This window comes from Symphalangus syndactylus, chromosome 3 (genome assembly GCF_028878055.3).
Source record: "Symphalangus syndactylus isolate Jambi chromosome 3, NHGRI_mSymSyn1-v2.1_pri, whole genome shotgun sequence".
NCBI classification, from domain to species: domain Eukaryota; kingdom Metazoa; phylum Chordata; class Mammalia; order Primates; family Hylobatidae; genus Symphalangus; species Symphalangus syndactylus.
The window spans coordinates 73,878,859-73,898,473 of record NC_072425.2 but is presented as its reverse complement, the minus strand read 5'-3'; the positions used below and the strand labels follow the sequence as shown (position 1 = coordinate 73,898,473).

Below are 19,615 nucleotides of genomic sequence, written 5' to 3'. Positions count from 1 at the left end.
ATGGTACTGTCTAATTTATCCATGATGGGTGATTCTGAGACTATCCAAGGTATCACCATGTCAGTGTCATAGAAACCCTTCTGGGAAGCCACAGGATGGCTTCAATGGTGGAGGAAGCTCTCTTCCTGATTTCCTAATTCTGGAAACCACTGGTTTCTGGGCGATTCTCTATCTTCCTGACCATCAACCTTTGGCAGTGCGCTGTGTCTTGAATAGCTGCAGAGTTGCCGATCCTGTTCTTAAATCCAGTTCTCATTTAGAATTAAACCACGTACTTGAACACAGAAATTCCACCATGACATGCTAGGCCAACTTGAGCTGCTGCTGTAGATCTTCTTCTTTTTTTTTTTTTTTTTTCCCAGATGGAGGCTTGCTTGGTCGCCCAGACTAGAATGCAATGGTGTGATCTCGGCTCACTGCAACCTCTGCCTCTTGGATTCAAGTGGTTTTCCTGCCTCAGTGTTCCTAGTAGCTGGGATTACAGGCGCCTGCCACCGTGCCTGGCTAATTTTTGTATTTTTAGTAGAGACGGGGTTTCACCATCTTGGCCAGGCTGGTCTCAAATTCCTGACCTCATGATCCACCCACCTCGGCCTCCCAAAGTGCTGGGATTACAGGCATGAGCCACCGTACTCAGCTGCTGCTGTAGATCTTAAACTCCAATCACACTGGCATTCTTTCTGATCCTAGATGAAAGCATCCAGACCATTCCTACCACATGGCTTTTGCCCTTGCTGTTCTCTCTGTCTGGAATGTTCCTTCCCCAGCTCTTTTCATGCTTATTTCTATTATTCACATTTCAGCTCAATGCTATCTCTTCAATCCCTTTCGCTGACCGTTCTCTATAAAATTGTACGCCCAAGTCCTTACCGAAGTAACTCCCGATCCTGCTAGTTGGACTTACTTTCTTCCTGGCAGTTATGACCACCCCTAAGTATGCTGTCTATTTGTTGACTTACTGTTTCCACCGAACCCCACAGTAGATGTAACTGCTCTGAAGTACATGCCAAGGCCTCTCTTGTTTACTGCTTTCTCTTTGTAATAAGTGGTTGCTAAGTAAATAAATGCATGATGTGGTCCAGGCACTGCAGTGAGGTAGAGGGGAAAGTGCAAAGCTGTGGATTCCGACGGAAGCTGCCTTCTGTTCTAATGCAGAAGTTAAGAGCATGGGTCTAGAAGTCAGATGGGCCTGGATTCCAATTCAGCCTCTGCCACTTTCTGGCTGTGTGCCTTCAACAAGTTCTTTAACCTCTGCTCTTCATGTAGATCACTAGTAAATCAGCACTAATGAGTCACAGTGTATCATGTGCCTGGCCTGGTGCCAGCCACTGTAATAGCCTCTCAACAAATGTTAATTGACTTCCCTTTCCCTAGAAACCCATGAAACCCAAGACATAGCTTTTGTAACACACTTGACAGTTAATAGAGAATTCAGGCATCCCTGTATTCAATACAATCTGCTTAAGTACGACTGCCGTACATTTTGCAAAAATCAGTGACATTTTCAGCAGTTGCCTATCTTATGTAGACTCCTGATAGGGTTGATAATCTTAAACCCACAGGAAAGAATCCAGTCTTTTAGTGCATGACCTGTTTGATAGTGGTGTCCCCCGCCCTGTATATTCAATTACCTGCTGTAGAATAGAACCGCATGCACCATATATAGTTCCTTCGGTGCCTGAACATTATGTTCCTCAGGTGGCACGAGTGACTTTGAAGTACTTGTCAGCAACTGGCTTTCTTGTAACAGTACTGTAACCATTCAGTTCACAGTGACATTTTACTTCTGAAGCCCTTGTTCAGAATATTAAAAAGAGCACATAGCAGACTTCATCCCTTTGCTTCAAGGCCTGTGATTCTGTAAAGCTAGCCCATCGACTCAGGAGAGAGTCACTGGCCCCAGTGAATGTTTAAAAACTGTTTTCAGTTTGGTTCAGTGGTGTTAAGTTGGTCAGTAAATATAACTATTGAGTCTTATCATGGGGGGTATGATTCCCCCTTGTGCTTTATCACAAATGGTGAGTTGGATTGATTGAACTGAACTGTTTCGCCAGGACGTCTGAGATCACTCAGACCACTTGCTTTATGAGTGCATCATGGTGCTTTTCTATCCAAAAAAAAAAAAAGACTGGTGTCTCTTAGATGCAAACTTGAGAAGGGAGGTGTGGAAGTTTGCTAGACTCCACCTGGATTAGCAAAACATTTGTAAATTCTAAATAATAGGTTAAGGCCTCTGGGTTCTTGTTGTTTTTCATAGCAATGATAGCTTATTATGTCCAAAACTGGTGCCCAAGGGCATGGGACAAGATCTACTGGCGTTTGCCAAAAGGGGTCCTTCACGTTGACTGTTCAGACACCCTAAGTGCCCGATGTCCTAACTTGGTCTTTGGTCTGAAGACAGAGTGAGCAGAGTAGAGGGAGATGTCGTGAAACCCTGTAAGGGATGATCAATGGGGACCTGCAGCACTCTCTGCCTGGCTTTAGTTTGTGAGGACTTGGGGCCCCTTTAGATCTGGACTTTTTACAAGTTGAGGCAACTACATTGTGTCCTCTCTTTCAGAAGCAATAAGGAGTTGAATTTTGGGTTCTGATAGGCCAGGTTTTCTCAATCTCAGCACATTGACCTTTTGGGTGGGATAATTCTTTGTCTGGAGAAGATGTCCTGTGCATCATGGGATGTTAGGCAGCATCCCTGGCCTCTACTGCTAGATGTTAGTAGCGCCCCATGGGTTATGACAACCAAAATACTTTCAGGCAGTGCCAAATGTCTGTTTGCTGGGTGGTGGTTAGGGGATACAACTGCCCCTGGTTGACAACCAGTGAGATAGACCTTGACTATGGGAGATTATCTTGTGATCACAAGAAAGCATGTTTGAGAGTACTCAGCTCCTCTGGGCTGTCTTGGGCCTTTCAGACCTTTGAGTTTCCTGGAGAATAGATTTTTATTTTTAGTTTTTTAGAGATGGAGTCTCACTATGCTGCCCAGGCTGGAGTGCAGCGGCTATTCACAGGTGTGATCCCACGACCCATCAGCATGGGAGTTTTGGCCTGTTCCATTTCTAACCTGGACCACTTCACCCCTCCTTGGGCAACCCGCTGGTCCCTCACTCCCAGGAGGTCACTACATTGATGCTAAACTTACTGTGGATGCCTGATCAACACACCACACTATAACCCAGAACTCCTGGGCTCAAGTGGTCTTCCTGCCTCAACCACACGAGTAGTTGTGACTACAGGTGTGCACCACTGTGCCCAGTGGGAATAGATTTTTTGATGTGGATGAACTAATGATAAAAAAGAAAAAAGTGAGAGAGGATAGTATATAAATGCATTCATTCCTCTCCTCTCTTCCTTTCTCTCCTCTGTGTCTCTGTTATTTTTCCAGATGGGGAGAGATGGGGTTTGGAGGAGGAGAAACCTAGCTGAACTGAAAAAGCTGCAGCTAGGAAGCCCGTGCTCGCAGACTGAACTGAGGAGCCTGAGGCTTGTAGAACTTCAGGTTATCCTGATATTCAAGTTCAGGCATCAGCAATTTACTGCAGGCAGCGTAGAAGACAGTGTTTGGAGGCAAACTGGGCATCTGCCAGGACCCTTGACAAAACTGCAATGTAGGCAAAGCCGTTTTGCCACCACGTGTCTTTGTGAAGCCTCCCCACACGCTGTCTCACTTTCCTTGCCCTCCAGACACTCAGTTGCCTCATGCTGGCTTCTGGCTGCTCAGGGTCCACCTCATGCATGCTGAGCCATCAGCTTCCACATCACCTGCCCCCATTTCAATGCTCCTTCCCTGAATGCTGATTTCAGCTATTTTGGGGGTTGAGAGATTCATATACTTCACATTAGGGAGAGAAGAGTCAGCAGGTTTAACCTGTTCAGGGAATGTTTTGACTCTTTTTTAAAAGAGAAGGTTGTTACTCCTCTTTTAGAAGATATTTTGGAACAAAGGGCTTTTTTATGGCTTATCTAATTTCCCTGAAATGAGCATTATGGTTGCATATTTTCTAGCCATGATCTCCCCACTCTTTAGTGACACCTGTGCATCCCATAAACTGAAGCTATACTTAAAAAGGGGCTCCACACAAGGCGACCTGCGAATTTCCCACAAGATCCAAATTCCTTAGCCTGACATATAAAGCCCTTTACAGCAATCTGCCTTACTAACCTCCTCTCCATTTATTCACTCAAGTAATGGTGGAAAAGATGAATACAGACCCTGGCCCCAACCCATCCCCAACCCCCACAATGCATAGAATCCAATGAGGGATACACACAAGAAATCAGACAAAAACAATATGGTGTCCACATCAACCCAGAGTAGATACAGGGGGCTTGGGAGCACCTCGTATGTGGAACTAACCTGGAGGCTAGTTCCAGGCTGGCCCAGGGAGGACACCTCATGTCTCTGCTCTCTCTGGCCCCCATATGACCACACCAGGCATGCTTTGTCATGCCTCTGGTTTTGTACATAACAGTCCCTCTATTTAGAATGCCCTGTCATTATCTGTCTGAAAAACCCTTAATATCCTTCGTGATCCAGCTTAACTGTTACCTCCAGGAGACTTTCTCAGAGTGCATCTGGCCCTCCCTTCCTTTTCTCTGCCCTTTTTCCTACTGCTAAACTGTGTGCTTTCCTTTGAGCTAAGTCCTTACACAACACCTCTATGAAAATATATATCACACTGATTTGTAATGTGTGTTTAGCTGTCAATCTTCTTCAGCAACTTCCTTCAAAACTGAGGCAATAAAGTGTGTCTTTTTAACTCCCATCTCGTGGCACAGAGCCTGGCACTTGAAGTGCTTAGTAAATGTCATTGAATGAATGAACCCATTCAAACTAGAATCTGGAAAATATTATAGCAGGATGTCTTCTTTATTCCTTTATGTATTAGATTATGAGATACATACACAGAAGAGTCCATAAAACATATATGTCCAGTGTAAAATGAAAGCCCACGTAACCACAGCCTGGGTCAAGAAATAGCCCCCTCTATCCTTAACTCACCAGTGGGTCTCATCTCCTTCAATTGAGTGTGTCACTAAGATGAAGACTCAACATCCTGCATTTGACCCGAAGTTATTGGGGTCTTTTTCCAAGCAAGCACTCATCTTGAACCTTAGGCCTGATGTTCTAGATATCAAATATTTGGCTGAAAGCCAAGCAATTCAGTCAAACATCACTTGACAGACGTGGTCTGAAATCTAGCCGCAGGAAGCGACTCGCTCCACTGGACAGTATCTTGCAAAAGATCTTGAGCATCTTCCTTTCCCTTACATATTGAGGTTGCAGGCTTATTTGGACTCTGTCACATCTGAGGAAAAACAACTATGTGTGAGCCTTGCTGGGATCATCTGCTAATAGTTAGCCTGTGTGCAGATCAGTCTATTTGTTGGTTGCTGTTAATACAGAGCAATTAAAATCTTGCTACATTATTCAGAAGGGGTGTACTCTGCTCTGCTCTGAGTGGAAATCAACCATCTGCCTTGCTGTGTTTGGTCAGAACACTGAGCCTTTGGAAAGGCCATAGTTACAGGATGCATGGCAACCACTGCCAGCATGGTGAGGCTCAGAGCTGGTGGGGCTCTCTGCATGGGCCTCAACTCGTCCTGCTGCTGGGCTCACACAGCTCTGTCTTCCTTCCTCTGCTGCCCTCAACAATCAAGGGCCAGCAGGTGGGCTGGTCTCCTTCCCTCTCCCCCTCCCCCCTCCCCCCCCTCCCTCCTTCCCTCCCTCCTTCCCTCCCTTCTTTCCTTTTTTATCTTCTCTTTCCTTTCTTCCTTCCTTCTCTCCCTCTTTTCCTCCCTCCCTTCCTTATAGCTGCCTAATCTCTGCACATATACTACAATCATGACTTTTTCAATAGATATTTCTTGAACGCAGCTGGAATTTTCTTCCTGAAAACAAAGTTAGCTAGCTACTTTCAGGAACTTAACTCTAGAATCCCCTTTGATTCCACTTTCCTTTCTCACTCCTCCCCACCTCCACCCTGTGCGTGTGTGTGTGTATGTCATGAATCCATGATCACTACATTTGATTTAATCCACTTTTTAAATTCCTTTATAACAAACGTGGCTTCTTTTCATCTTCACTGACATTTCTGACATTTCAGCTTTTCTAGTTTCTTTACATGTAGTCCCTGAAATCTTTTTGTTTGCTTGATTGATTGTTTAAAGCAGATAACAACATCACTGTCTATCCTCTGCTTTAAGGAGTTTAATTCATGCACCAACTATTTTCTGAGCACCTACATTGTGTGAGACGTAGTTTGAGGTATTGGAGACACTGCAGTGAACAAGAAAGATGTGGTCTCTGCTCTCACAGAGCTGGCATTCTAAAGCATTTTTATATTCTAGAACAGAGCTATCTAATTCAGTGGCCACTAGCAACATGCAGCTATTTAAATTAAAATCTCAGTTAGTTAAAAAGAAAAAAATTAAAAATTTAGTTTCTTATTTATACTAGCCACATTTCAAGCACTCAGTAGCCATACGTGATGAGCAGCTATGGTATTGGACAACATAGATCTAGATGAGTACCATCACCCATCACAGTAGATTCTATTGTACAGGGCTGTTCTGAAGAATTTCCAGATTTACCACCATTCTGGAGTCTAAGAGATCCCTGCGGCGACACTGTGAGATGATTTATGATGACACCAGATTACAATGACTTCATATATAATCTTTCCTTTGAAACATGTGGGTTATGTCTAGGATGCGTGGAGCCTATGGGTTTATTTTTATTTTGGGTGTCCTGTTTTTACTTACAAGTTGGTTAAATTAGTGTGGTGGAATAGTATGTAGAAGTACTCACTTCTCTTCCTATATTTCAAGCAGGTACTGGCTCGGTACCCCCCACCCCAGGGAACGGAATGTTGCAGCACAGAATCCAGAAATAGCCCTTGAGTTTCTCTGGCTGCTTTTGTGGTCCAAATGTACAAGCTCTCAGGGACTTTAGAGTGTTTTCAGAAGGGGCAACGGAAAGGAAGATTTAGGGAATAGATAAAAATGTCTTGGCAGAAGTAGGGCTGGAGGAGAGAAAAAAGAAATGTGAGCCTGCACATACACGGGAGAGTGTATGAGAGTGAACGCTAGCTTGCGCATGCTTTGCGGGCTCAGGCTACGTGGTGTTTCTGGAGTTCCACTGGGAGTAGCCGGGTTACCTAGGGCTTACTAGTCATGATAGAGTAGAAAAAGCATGGTCTTTGGAGTCATGCAAACATAGGGTGAAACAAAAGTGCTCTGTTAAAGGCAGAATTACAACAGAGGCTGAAAATGGTCAAGATGGAACAAGCGCTAAGTTTAATTATAGGCAAGGTATTAGCAAGTCTGGAAAAGGTTAAAGAAAAGTGGAATATTCCAAGGTTATATCAAGAGTTCACCTTTGTGGAAGGTGATGAATGATGCTTCTCTTGCATCACAAGCCATTGCCAATTTCAAAAGGAGAGCCTCCTTTGAGATGGAGAATTCTCTAGCCATTTGGGGAGGTTCCTCTTCAGGATCTAGTTACTCTTCTCTATTACACAAAGTCTCCAGTTCCATCCTTTTAGGGCTAGATATCATTAGCTTCATCTGATCTCTTATACTACTTAGGGTTCCAGTCTTTAGCTGTCTTAAAACTCTGGCTCACCGTACTTCTTTCTATCATCCTCTATTTCTACAATGCAAGCTCCCTCAGCCACCAACCTTCCCCTGGGCTATTGTCTTCATATGATGCTAGGCTTTCTGCCCCTGAACTCTTATCACTGTTCCCTTTTTCTCCTTTTCCCCTGAGTTTTCCGGAACCCAATTATCACTGAATACAAACTCCTCTGCTTTCTAGTACCTTTTTTTTTGAGACAGGGTCTTGCTCTGTTGCCCAGGCTGGAGTGCAGTGGCACAATAATGTGTCACTGGAGCTTTGAACTCCTGATCTGAAATGATCCTCCTACCTCAGCCTCCCGAAATGCATGAGCCACTGTGCCTGGCCTTCTTTCTCATATTTTTATGAGTCCACTTCCCCATTTTCTTGCCTTAATTAAAATCCATCTTGCAGGAAGACACCACCTCTCTGTTACCTTTTCAAGTAGAAGTTGCACATTTTTCTACATTGTGGTCCCCAGAGGCAATATCTGCATTTTTATTGATACTTTTTGCCTTTTCCAAACCACTGTTTTTCACTCTTGTGCAAAAAGCCCTTTCTTTTTTGAGTTTCAGGTCATCCTGATCAAAGTCTTCCCATTCACACCTTCTGTCATTATTGTGAACAACTTCAATATCTGTATTGATAAACACAGAAGAATCTAGCTTCAAGATACTTGACTTCAACTCCAGCATGTTCTAGAACCCATCCTCATAGCTACCCCTGGACCTTATCATTATTCTAAACTGCTTCACCTCTTAATTCTGAACACAATTTACTATTGCCTGACCACAACATCGTATCATCACAGCCTTCAGGATCTTTAGTCAATGCAATTGTTTCTCAGGCTAGAAATCCAGTCGTTTGATTATTCCTTTTTCCTCTGGGGTTTTCACCAACTTTATAACCTTTCTTTTGCCTTCATCTTACACCTCACAATGTATAACTTCAAAAACCCTTGCAAACATCTTTAATAACCCTAGTCCCTGTTCCCTCTCTGCCATGTGGGCACAGCAAAGCCTCAATCTTGGATTAATCCAGCCATTTGTCTTTCCTGTACTATATCTGGGGCACAGAGTCATGACTGGGAAAACACACAACTTATCTATGCAAATAGGTGGCCCAGAGGAATCCTGTGATATGTACCAAGTCCGTGACATCTGCCATTTTCCTAGTGGTGATTATAAGACATCACTCTTCTCAGAGTTCTACTGCATTGTGCTTTCTCTGCCCCTCCTGCCCTGCTGATACATATACAGCATTTCTCTCCCTCTTCCCTAGTAAATGCTTTGTCCTGTTGCTAATTTACCCTTACATCACTGTAATTGGTTTTTGCACTTGCCACTGAAATAAAAATGCCCTGGCAAAAGTCACCAGTGACTTCCTGAAGGACTAACTGAATGGACTTCTGTAAATATTCACCCAGTTGGACTTTTCTCTTGCATTTGACACCGCTGACCACTCAGTATTCCTCTCTGGCCTTCTCTTCTCTTTCTACTTGTGCCCTCTGATAAACTCACCCATCATGGCATTAACCATCATGGTGGTTGATCCCTAAATCTCTATCTCCTGTTCAGCTTCTACTGAGCTCCAGAGTTCTATGTGCAAAATAGCCTTCTTCATGGTTTTCCTGGAATTCCCATAGAAACCTCAAACTCATTTCAATCCTGACAGAAAAAGTCCCCATACCCCCATAGTTCCTTGTCCCAGATTCTTTATCTCAGTGAATGACATCACCCTTTAGACTAAGCCAGAAACCTTGGCGTAATCTCCAGCTCCTCTGTTTTAAATCCTCATCCACTTTTCCCACTATCGCCCTCTGCACCATCTGATTTCTTTCCAGGTTCTTTTGATTGTATCTTCCTAAAATCTCATCCTGCCTGTTTCTTCCATTCCAGCTGCTGCTGCATTACAAATTTTCTCTCACCTCTCACCTCCCACCTCTACCCCTCTTATGGACTTTCCATATTTTTTCTTGGGAGCTCTGATTAAAACATACATCTTGATCATGGTACTATTCTGAGCATGGAGTGTAAGTCCTCCAGGATCTGAACCCTGTTTGTCCTACTTCCTGTCTCTTGCCTCTTACTCTACCATCAGCCATACTAAATATCCACTGCTCCTGGAACTTTTCATACTAATTCGCAGTTTGGAAGGCCATTCTTCTCTCCTTACACCTCCTGCTCTCATCTTCCTGAAACATCAGCTCGTATTGCGTGGCTCAGCTCAACTCTCCCTTTCTCTGCAAGGTCTCATCTCCCACCCCAGGTAGAACTGACTACCTTCTTTGGCTCCATCTCTACACATGTATCGTCAGTGGCAGCTTGCCTTTCCTGGACAGTAAGCTCCTTGAAGACAATGCCTCTGTCACATGCATCTCTGTGCTCTGGTTCCCAGCTCACAGTACAAACAAAATAAATATTCATTGACTGAAGAAAGAATTCAAAGTGGAGTCCAACCTGTGAGAAAATGCTAATTAAATGTTATGACAATAGAACAAGTGTTGATCAAAACAGTGTCCGGAATCATCACAAAGGCCTGTCTGCAGATAGCTCTGTTATTTGTAAATCCATTAAGCCTCAGTTTGTATTAGTAAACAAGTCAGGTGGGCATTCTCTATAATGTGAGCTGGCTTTCAGGGACAGAAAATGAGGATGGTGCCTCATATTGGCTTGCTTCCTTAGCAATTTGTGAAAACAAAACCCAACAAAACAATTCTTCCTTTCCCAAAAGTTGGCACTGGCTCAAGTTTTTCTTTTCCAAAATACTTTCTTTGGTCAAGCAACACTCCCCACGCTATAGCTGTTAGGCATTAGTGTGCTCTGAATCCATTAGAGAAGGTCAGTTCAGAATACTAAACAGATGCACAGCCCTGAGTCTTGAGAACTGGAGTTTCACAATTGCAATGCATAACAATAGTCATCTTCTTCGTTCATGCTGCTCTAAACTTCACCATAAGCAGGCATATTTTAGAGACTGGCTCCTTGAGCTGTCCTGATTTCCACATGGGAAGTGAGGAACAATTAATTTGAGGCAGAAAAATAATTCAGGAATGTGTTTTGGCTTTACATGCACACACATGACAAAAACAACACTTTAAATTCAGTCAACATCACAGAGACAACATGGACACAAAGGAGCAAGGATTTTTTTTATAGCAAACCTTTGTACTAAATATTTACACACATAAATAAAGCAAAAACAAAACAAAAACCTTCCTACCCCAGACTACCTATTAATTTTAGATGGAAAAGCCCTAGGCAGTAAGAAAAAAAAATAACCCAGGCATTAAGTATGTTGGATAGTTAATTTGGAGTGAATGGAAAGGGCTAGATAATATTAAGTTGTCATGGTAGAAAGTAAGTTTTGGACATTCTGCTTTCACATTACTATCTAAACTTGTAAAAATACTCAGGGAAGCAGAAAGGAGGACTAAATTTAGACCCTTACTTAATGCATTCAAGAGCATGATTCATTTTCCTCCTGCCCTGGTACAGCCTGGGGAATCTGAATATACAGCCAGCAGCACATGGATGCCCTGTAAATAAATGAAAGTTGCATTCATTCAGGGGCTGGAGAAAGCCAGAGACACCCCGTTTTCCCTGCCAACAAAGGTGCACTTCTAGGGACCTCACACACTAGAATGTAGAACCAGATTTCTAAGCTGGCAAGAGTCCATCTAATTTTAGCTTTGCTCCGACCTTGGCATGAAATGCTGCTGGGGTGGAAATGAATTCTGCTGCTCCTCTTTTCTAAGTGGCTTTTCCCCTCAAGCTCCAGTGGGATCCTGACCAGCTCTCAGAGGCCATGCCACATGGGTCACACCAATGAGACTACCCAAAAGGGTGTCATCATTTGGTAGCCATGCATTTAACAACCCAGGGCCTAAGTTGCTTCATGGTAGCCCTTAGGTTGGTTCTTGGAGAGCTAGGAGTCTATATAGCAAACACGTGAGGACAATTTTGGGCTATTTGAAAGAAACCAAACAAACCAAAAAGGAACCAACCACACAACAACAGCAAGTTGCATTCTCACGAATTAAATCAGGGCGGTAGGCAAAGTTTCCGGGTAGAGCGGACAGTCACTGTCCCTTCCCCAGGTTCCTTATCTTCTCCTTCCAATCACATTCTCTCACTCTCCTCTGCTTCCAAACAAAACAAACATTTCAGTCTCCACAGAGAACTTAGATTAAGGCTGAACTATCATTTGTGTTTAGTCCAACATGGCTTAGAGGTGAAAAGCACCTAAATTATGTTGTGACTTTACAGCGACTCCATTTTCTTTCCTTTTGGTTTAGTTTTAAGCACATTTGGAAAGCAACCTTACAAGTTTCATTCCAGTATCTTAGGCCTTATTGATCTTATCGATCTTTGGTCTCTGTGTTTAGAACAAATAACAGAAGAAAAGGTGGAAGGCATATCAAAAATCTGTAGTAAGGTAACATTGCCTCCCAGAAGTGAGGGCATCAAAGCCGCCCTCTCTTCTGAGGTGTATGATTGATGTTAAAAACCCACCCCAAGGGCCCTATTGTACATCCATATACATCCAACCCAATTAAGAAAGAGTATTTTCCCAAACATGAAATGGGCTCAGCAATTCTGAAGTAAAAAAAAAAAAAGAGTTAGCTATGGAGCACGCGCATTCCGTTAGAAATGAGTCACTCTGCGAAGGTGTGTTTGAATGAGCAGCACTTCAGAAGGCCTGCACGGGGTACACCTACAGGATGGGACTGGCAGACCCTAGGCAGGGCTGTGGGTCCAGGTGGATATGAGATCTGATCAGCCTGAAAACATGCTTCACAAACCAACCTGGGCATGACACAGAAAAGAGGCAAGACATCGTAGGGCAGCATAAACGATTTGTACCTTTCTCAAAGAGCTTGGTACTTGGGACTCCAGAGAAGTTCTGAATGACCATCTAGGGCAGTCACCCAATCCCCATTGGGCCCATCCAGGGCCATAACATGAATATTAAATCATTTGGAGGACAGGAATGTTCAATGACCTTGGCCAAATGTCATGACAGATTTTGGGGGCAGCCTTCTATATCCATTTGAGAAAGGACAAATACTCATTAGCACTAGACAGAAAACTGGCTGATTTAGCTTAGAACAGTGGCTACCATTGTAGCTCTTTCAGAACATCGAAAAGGAAGGTAAGTGGCTGGGGAAGGGCATCATGAAGGCTGCATCTATCCAAGGCTGGGTCAGTTATACATTGAGGTTTGGAGTCGAAATTTATTCTCACACACGTAGAACTCCACAGATCTAATTAACAGTGTGGGAAATCTATTTTCATGTTTCACTCACACAAAACACATCTTCTCTGTCTCCAGGGGTTTTTCAAGTTCTAAACTACAATCAGCCCTTCTTTTAAAATAACAATAATAAATCCTCTTATTCAGCCAGATGGTGGTGTTTGTTGCACTAGGCTGGGTTCATAGTACAACATCAATAAATGGCCACTTGTAGAGGGACAGACAGAATCCCATTTATAAAACACACCTACACCTCCCTCGTTCTCCCGTCCCAAAATGTGGCATTGTCAAAACATCCCTGGGGGTTTAATCTCATTTTGGAGCAGAAAGGAAAACTAAAAAAGGAAAAATAATGTAACTAAGTGGAAAAACAATTTCTTGGGGGGAAATAGCACATTTAATCTCTGAGAAGAATGGTCATAGGTGGGTGTTTAAAAGTGTTGTTTTGCCTTTAGGGACCGTTTGAAAGCAGGCTCTCAAAAGGATTTTCCCCAGTCCCTGGCAAGTTGTCTTGGTGAAGGCTGCACGTTGTCAGCCAAAGATATTACAACCAGGAGATGGAGTTAAAATTCTTCCTCAGTGAGTTGGCTGAGTCTCATGAAACAAGTATTTGTTCCAATTAGGTGTTCCAAAAAGTCTTGATTGCCTTCGATAACACATTTTGAGAAGGAAAGTGTGTTTGTTCAAAATCCATCGTGGAAGAATAAGTGACGTACCAGTGTGTTCTGTTGCCAACATACACATCCTATTCACAGGCCTGGAGGACTCACACTCTTTGCTGCCTTGTCCCTGTTTTCCTGGTCTCAGTCCTACCTGGGATGCGCAGTGGGAGTGGGGATGCTAACTAGTCCCTGCTCCTGCTCTTAATAAGCTATACTACCTGGTTATGTAACCTTAATCCATGTCCACAGTCCAGGGCTCAGATGGCTGGCCTGTCAGCAAAAAAATGTCTGAAAAATGTTAATTCAACAATGTTGGAGGGATGTTATTTCCAGAACTAAACTCCTCAGGGGAAATGAGAAATCATTGCTCCTGGGATTCAACTCCTCCACACTGAAAGATGTTTCTTTAATGATGCTTTCTTCCCAAAAAATTTCCCAATGCCTGGTGTGTCCTGACATTTGGTCCAAATAAAATCCTGGAACAGACTTCTAGGATACAACTATCTTCAAACTCCATACAAAAGGAGTGTTTATTACAGAGAATCAGCATCTATTAGGGCATGAAATCTTGGGGGCCTGCTGGCGTTCACTCCCCACACTGAATCGTTTCATAATATAGATACTATTTTCTTTTTGGCATTTATAGCAAGCAACTCAGTTTATGACCTAAGGCATTTTCCATACTTCCAGGCAATGAATACTAGCTTCCTATGAGTCTCAATAGCACATAATTTAAGACAGTGGGAAAGGGAGTTGGAGAATAGTTTCCAGTGCAAGAAAAATACCATGCAGATGTTTGCCCTTACTCTTGAATTCTGATGGTGAAATCGAGCATTGTTTATTTGTTCTGAAGTCCAACTCAAGAAATATATTTTCTAAAGGCTGGGGCTGGTGGCTGGGGTAGAGGTAGGGTGGTAGTGACATAAAATATTCCTGATATTGAAATATTCAACACATGGCCCTGGGAGTTTGAATCATAAAGTAATTTAGATCTAAGTGGTTCATTTTTTGATCAAATTTGGTATACCAGATGTCGTTTCGTGTCACAGAAAATGACATACCTAAAGAAACACCCAAGAACTACTTTGATAAAATTGTATATTCACCTTCTGTAATTTTTGTTTCCTCCAAGATAGCAAGCTAGGAATCAGTCCTCTATCTTGAGCCATTTATTGAGAGCAAACAAATGAACTTGGAAAAGACACAACCAAATTGAATTTAAATACCTGACTTTGGTGTATGAGAATCATAAACTTGCTTACGGTCTATCTGGTCCGCAAACACTTCCCCATAAATCATCCAATAGGGCATGTAGAAGATGTTCTTGGCCAGTTTCCATGATGGCTCCTCATTGGGAAAAAGGATGGCTTGCCTGGCGACCCCAAAGCTCATCAGAACCACCAGCATAATGATGACAAAGTACATCATGTCTATCATCTGGAAGGGTGGGGAAGCAGAGGGAGAAACAAGAGAAAACCCATATGATTGAGTGTTCTTATAATTACTGACAATGATGGGAACCTTTGCAGGAGGTCCACTTTCTAGACTGCTGGTAAGGGATGTTTAGACAGGGAGTTGTGTCCAGATAAGAAGATGCTTGGTCTATTGAAGCCAGTGTCCACAGAATTCTATCAGTGACTCAAAAAACATTTTTAAAAGTGCACACACAAATGAAGCCTCTTCGTTTCTCATTGCTGTCTGTGGGACCGAGTCAAGGCTAGGCATAGGAGTCATATAAATGGAAGCTTAGGCCTCTATGTGAATCAGGTGCTAACTTTTTCTCTGCTCCTGGGGGAGGCAAGTGTCCTCTTTGGGTCTCTTTCTTCTTAGAGAAACTGGAATTGGGAGAGTTGAACTATTCCAAGAGCGACTGCAATGCTGTAAACCTCCTTTCTAAGTTCTGAAAGGCTAATGAATAATCGGAAAGCTCAAAAACAAAACAAAGCAACAACAAAAAACTGCCTATAAACAAAGCTAGGATAAACCAAATATCCATTATATTCTTATTCTTGTGGCCCCACCTCACTGCATAGTATTCTACCACCAACCAGTCTCTCAGAGAAAACAGCTGTTTGTATACTTCTCCTGCAGAGTATCCCATTAGCTATGGAGGGTGTTTTCTTGGGCATTAGAATCATGCACCCTAATGACTCAGACCTGTACCTGCTGTAGAAATGATGGATTTTCATCTTGACATGTTTATAAAATCCTCCAGGCTGCTCTCCAATGTAACGTTATCTCTTGTTCCTCATTCTTCCTTCTTTCCATGATGTATGTTATTTGGGATCTGTTTCTTATATGCCAAATTATTTTCCTTTTATCACTCAAAATATTAAATAGATGAGGATGCAATAACTATTGATTTTTTTTCTGGCCAGAACCCATTACCTCCTTCTTTTATAAACAGTTTCTACCCAGTATGGCCACAAGGTAGGTGTGTTTTCCAGGCTACGTTAAATATGATACTAGCCCCGGCAAGAGTGATAGAAGGCAGGGATGTGACCAAGACAGGCCAACCAGAATCCTTGTATTGGCTTGGCGTTGTTTGTTTTTGACTGAAGCTGGGAGAAAGAAGTTCCTTGTGTCTCTGTAATGGGGTGAGTTCATTGTTATTTGTATCTGACGCTGAGTTCTCCGCCAGTGAAACTGATCAGAGTAAATGAAGCCGATTTGCAAGAGAAAGAGAGCAAATCTTGACAGTGGTTGGGTCCCTGCTTGCAGTAGCTCCTAAGGCCAGTTTCATTATGCCCTTCGTAAGTCAATATATCCCTTCTAGGCTTAAGCTAGGTGGAGATTGGTTTCTATCGCTTGCATCAAAACACAGAATACAAAAGACTTTCTCTTAGCTATCATACTTCCTGAAGGGATGCCCATCCACAAAAAAAAGCCTAATGCTAATTTTTTCAATGACAATGGAGCCTTCAAATTAGTTTTACAATTTTATTTTTTTATTCTTATTTTATTATTTTTGAGATAGAGTCTCGCTCTGTCACCGAGGCTAGAGTGCAGTGGAGCAATCTCGGTTCACTGCAACCTCTGCCTCCTGGGTTTAGGCGATTGTCTGCCTCAGCCTCCTGAGTAGCTGGGATTTCAGGTGTGCACCACCATGCCCGGCTAATTTTTTTGTATTTTTAATAGAGACGGGGTTTCACCATCTTGGCCAGACTGGTCTTGAACTCCTGAACTCGTGAGCCACCCGCCTCAGCCTCCCAAAGTGCTGGGATTACAGGTGTGAGCCACTGTGCCCGGCCATGATTTTATTTTAAAGGAGTGTCTGTTATTGGAATTCAAACATTATAGCCTTCCTTGTACGCCCTAGGACACTGGGGTCTAATCAAATTTCAAGGCAACTTCAAAATGCATCTCACAAGTATTGTATGACTTCAAAACCACACAGGAATATCTTAAAATCTGACATCCATTCATATTTTTAAATAGTTTTTAAAGTTGCATGCTAATTAGTTATTTCTTCTATAGTTTAGTGGTCTCAGAACTCTTTTAAAGTGAGCAAGCCAGCTGTGTCGAAACAGTTTTATAGGAAATATGGGTCTGTTTTTCATCCTCTCTCTTATTTTGTAAAATTCTTTCATCATTTATTTACAAAAAGTTCTATCAATGAAAAAGCACACATGGGTCCTTCATATTGTGTTTATTTACATTGATTAAAGATGGGTTGGGAGAGGGTTTGTGCTCATGAGATTTAGAAGCTAGTTTGACCCAAGGAAACTCAGCCAGTAAATACAGAAACTGTTCTAATTTAATTTCTCAGGATTGTTTTTGTTCAGATTGATTGTGCTATCTATCCAAAGGGTCAAAACAATCAAAGAGAAGACACATTCTTCCCAAACACTTAGCTTCATATATTTCAAAGAAGTCTTAGCTTTCATTCAAATACCAAAATCTGATACAGTGCAGTGCAGAAATAGAGCATTAGTAGTGAGAACTGGGGTTGGCCTCCTCTTTTTAAAGCTAAATTGTCCAGTTGGTTCAATATTAAGAGAGCTGATCCTGTCCTAATCTTGTAAATATCTTTTTGTTGTGTTCTACAGAGGAGAGTATATAACATATATATAATGTAATGTAATATATAATATACATATATAATATGCATTATATAATATTCATTATAATGTATAATGTATATATATTATATAATGTGCATATAATATATATTATATATACACTGTAGTGGTTAAACACATGTACTTAGGTGTCAGAATACCTGGGTTTTCATCTTGACTTTGCTAGTGAAAAATAGCTACACGGAAAAAAATTCACACAAAATGAGTAAAAATAATTACAAAAACAAAACAAAGGCTTTCCTAAACATTAAAAAAAAAGAAAGAAAGGAAAGAAAAAGAAATGTAGCTAGGTGGCCTTGGGCAAGCTGCTTAATCTTGTTTTATTTTATTTGTAAAATAGGAATAATAACACATTTATTTTGTAAAGATTCAATGAGATGGCATGTGAAACAATGTGGTAAGTTCTCCATAAATGTTAATGTATTATTATTATTAGAGTTGGAAGGAGGTCAGGTTGTGGAGTCAGTGAGAAGAAATTTGAATCCTGTTATTGTCCCTTGCTTAGTCTCTTATTCAATTGTTTAAATTATTAAACACAGATGTGAAAACCTATTTCCGAGGGGGTATGATGATGACATGTCTGACATGGTATCTGGCACACAGCAAATGATAGCTATTATTATTGTTTTTATTCTGAATTATGTAAGTGAGCTTAGTACTAGGCTTAGAGAATTCCATTGAGAAGTGGAATATGGAGGAAACGAGTCAGGATTTTGTTAAGTGATTCTGGGCCTGCAGCAGATCAATTGGAGTCTTTCCGGATATGCAGGCTTTCCACGGTGTGAGGCATTTGGTGTACTGGCTTCTTATATTATGCAAAGACTCATAGTACCAATTTCAAAATGACTCCTAATGATTGTGTGTCCAGGAATCTCATCAGCTGTCTGTCCCTAGACCACAGGGCAGGGACTCACTTGGCTGTTTTGTGCTGAATGGGAACTCCCTAATGTTGAGAAGGTTTCAGTATAACACATCTGGGCACATTTTCTTAAGTTCCACCCTGGTAGTCCATCTGGCTCACTGATAAATTCTATAGGCATATTTTATCTGCCTTCTGGATCAGTGCATCAATTATTGAACTGATTATCTTAAAAGCCCCTTGAAAGAGAAGCAAAGTCCCCAAATATACTCATTTTCTACTTATTCTTGACTGATAAATGAAGTCATTCATAAGTTAAAAGGTAGAGAAAATGCAGTGCATTCCTCTTGCACACTCCTGAGTAAGGTTTCATTCTAGTCAAAACTGGGATAATTATGGCATTATTAAGATGACAGATATGGATTTTAAAATAATCTCGCTGCATTAACATGACTTTAGTTATTCCAAGTATATAAATGCTACCCAGGCTTTAAAGGGTAATATACTTGGTTTGTTTGGGCCTTTTCAGATTTTATTTGTTAAAATAAAATAAGGTAGCAATCAGAAAAAAATCCAATCTGATTATGTAATCACAGAATTCAGTAATTCTCAACAGAGGCCAATTTCATTCCCTGAGGGACACGTGGAGATGTTTGGAGACTTTTTTGTAGTCATAACTGCGTGTGTGCGTGCATGTGTGCATGCTACTGGCATCCACTGGGTAGATACTGCTAAAGATCCTATGACACACAGGACAGCTTCCTAAAATAAGGAATTATACAGCCCACAATATCAGCAGTGTCAAGGTTGAGAAAATGTGGCCTAATTTTATAGCTATTATAGTTCTTTGCTTTCATTGGGTCCACTTGAAAATACATTTGAGAATCTCATGAAAGCTTGTCCCCTCTGTCCAGAAAATTCACACACCCACACATTTTTATATATAAATTGCAGAGAGGGTCCACAGATCCTACCTCCTAAGCCCTATCCATTGACTCTAAATCTAGACTCTCTGCTTTTAGGCAGGAATTTTCACCACAATCTCAAATTCATTGTTAAAGTGCAAAGAAGATGATATACCAGGCAGTATAATAGAGTAAGATACACATTTCTTTCCTAGTCAAAAAATCCCCAATTG

At 41.8% G+C, this 19,615-nt stretch overlaps 1 protein-coding gene across 23 annotated transcripts in view; it reads right to left on the bottom strand.

Annotated features, from left to right (window-relative positions):
- The window catches only part of TRPM3 (transient receptor potential cation channel subfamily M member 3), a 943,194-nt gene that overhangs the window by 52,137 nt on the left and 871,442 nt on the right, over window positions 1-19,615 (bottom strand). For 20 of the 23 annotated variants that reach the window (XM_055272296.2, XM_055272299.2, XM_063636996.1 and 17 more), the window contains one exon: window positions 14,799-14,973. In XM_055272296.2, the coding sequence (XP_055128271.1) occupies window positions 14,799-14,973 (175 nt within the window). Of the gene's footprint in view, window positions 1-14,762; window positions 14,974-19,615 lie in introns of all 23 variants that reach the window. The other 3 variants (XM_055272284.2, XM_055272282.2, XM_055272287.2) reach the window with 1 other exon arrangement.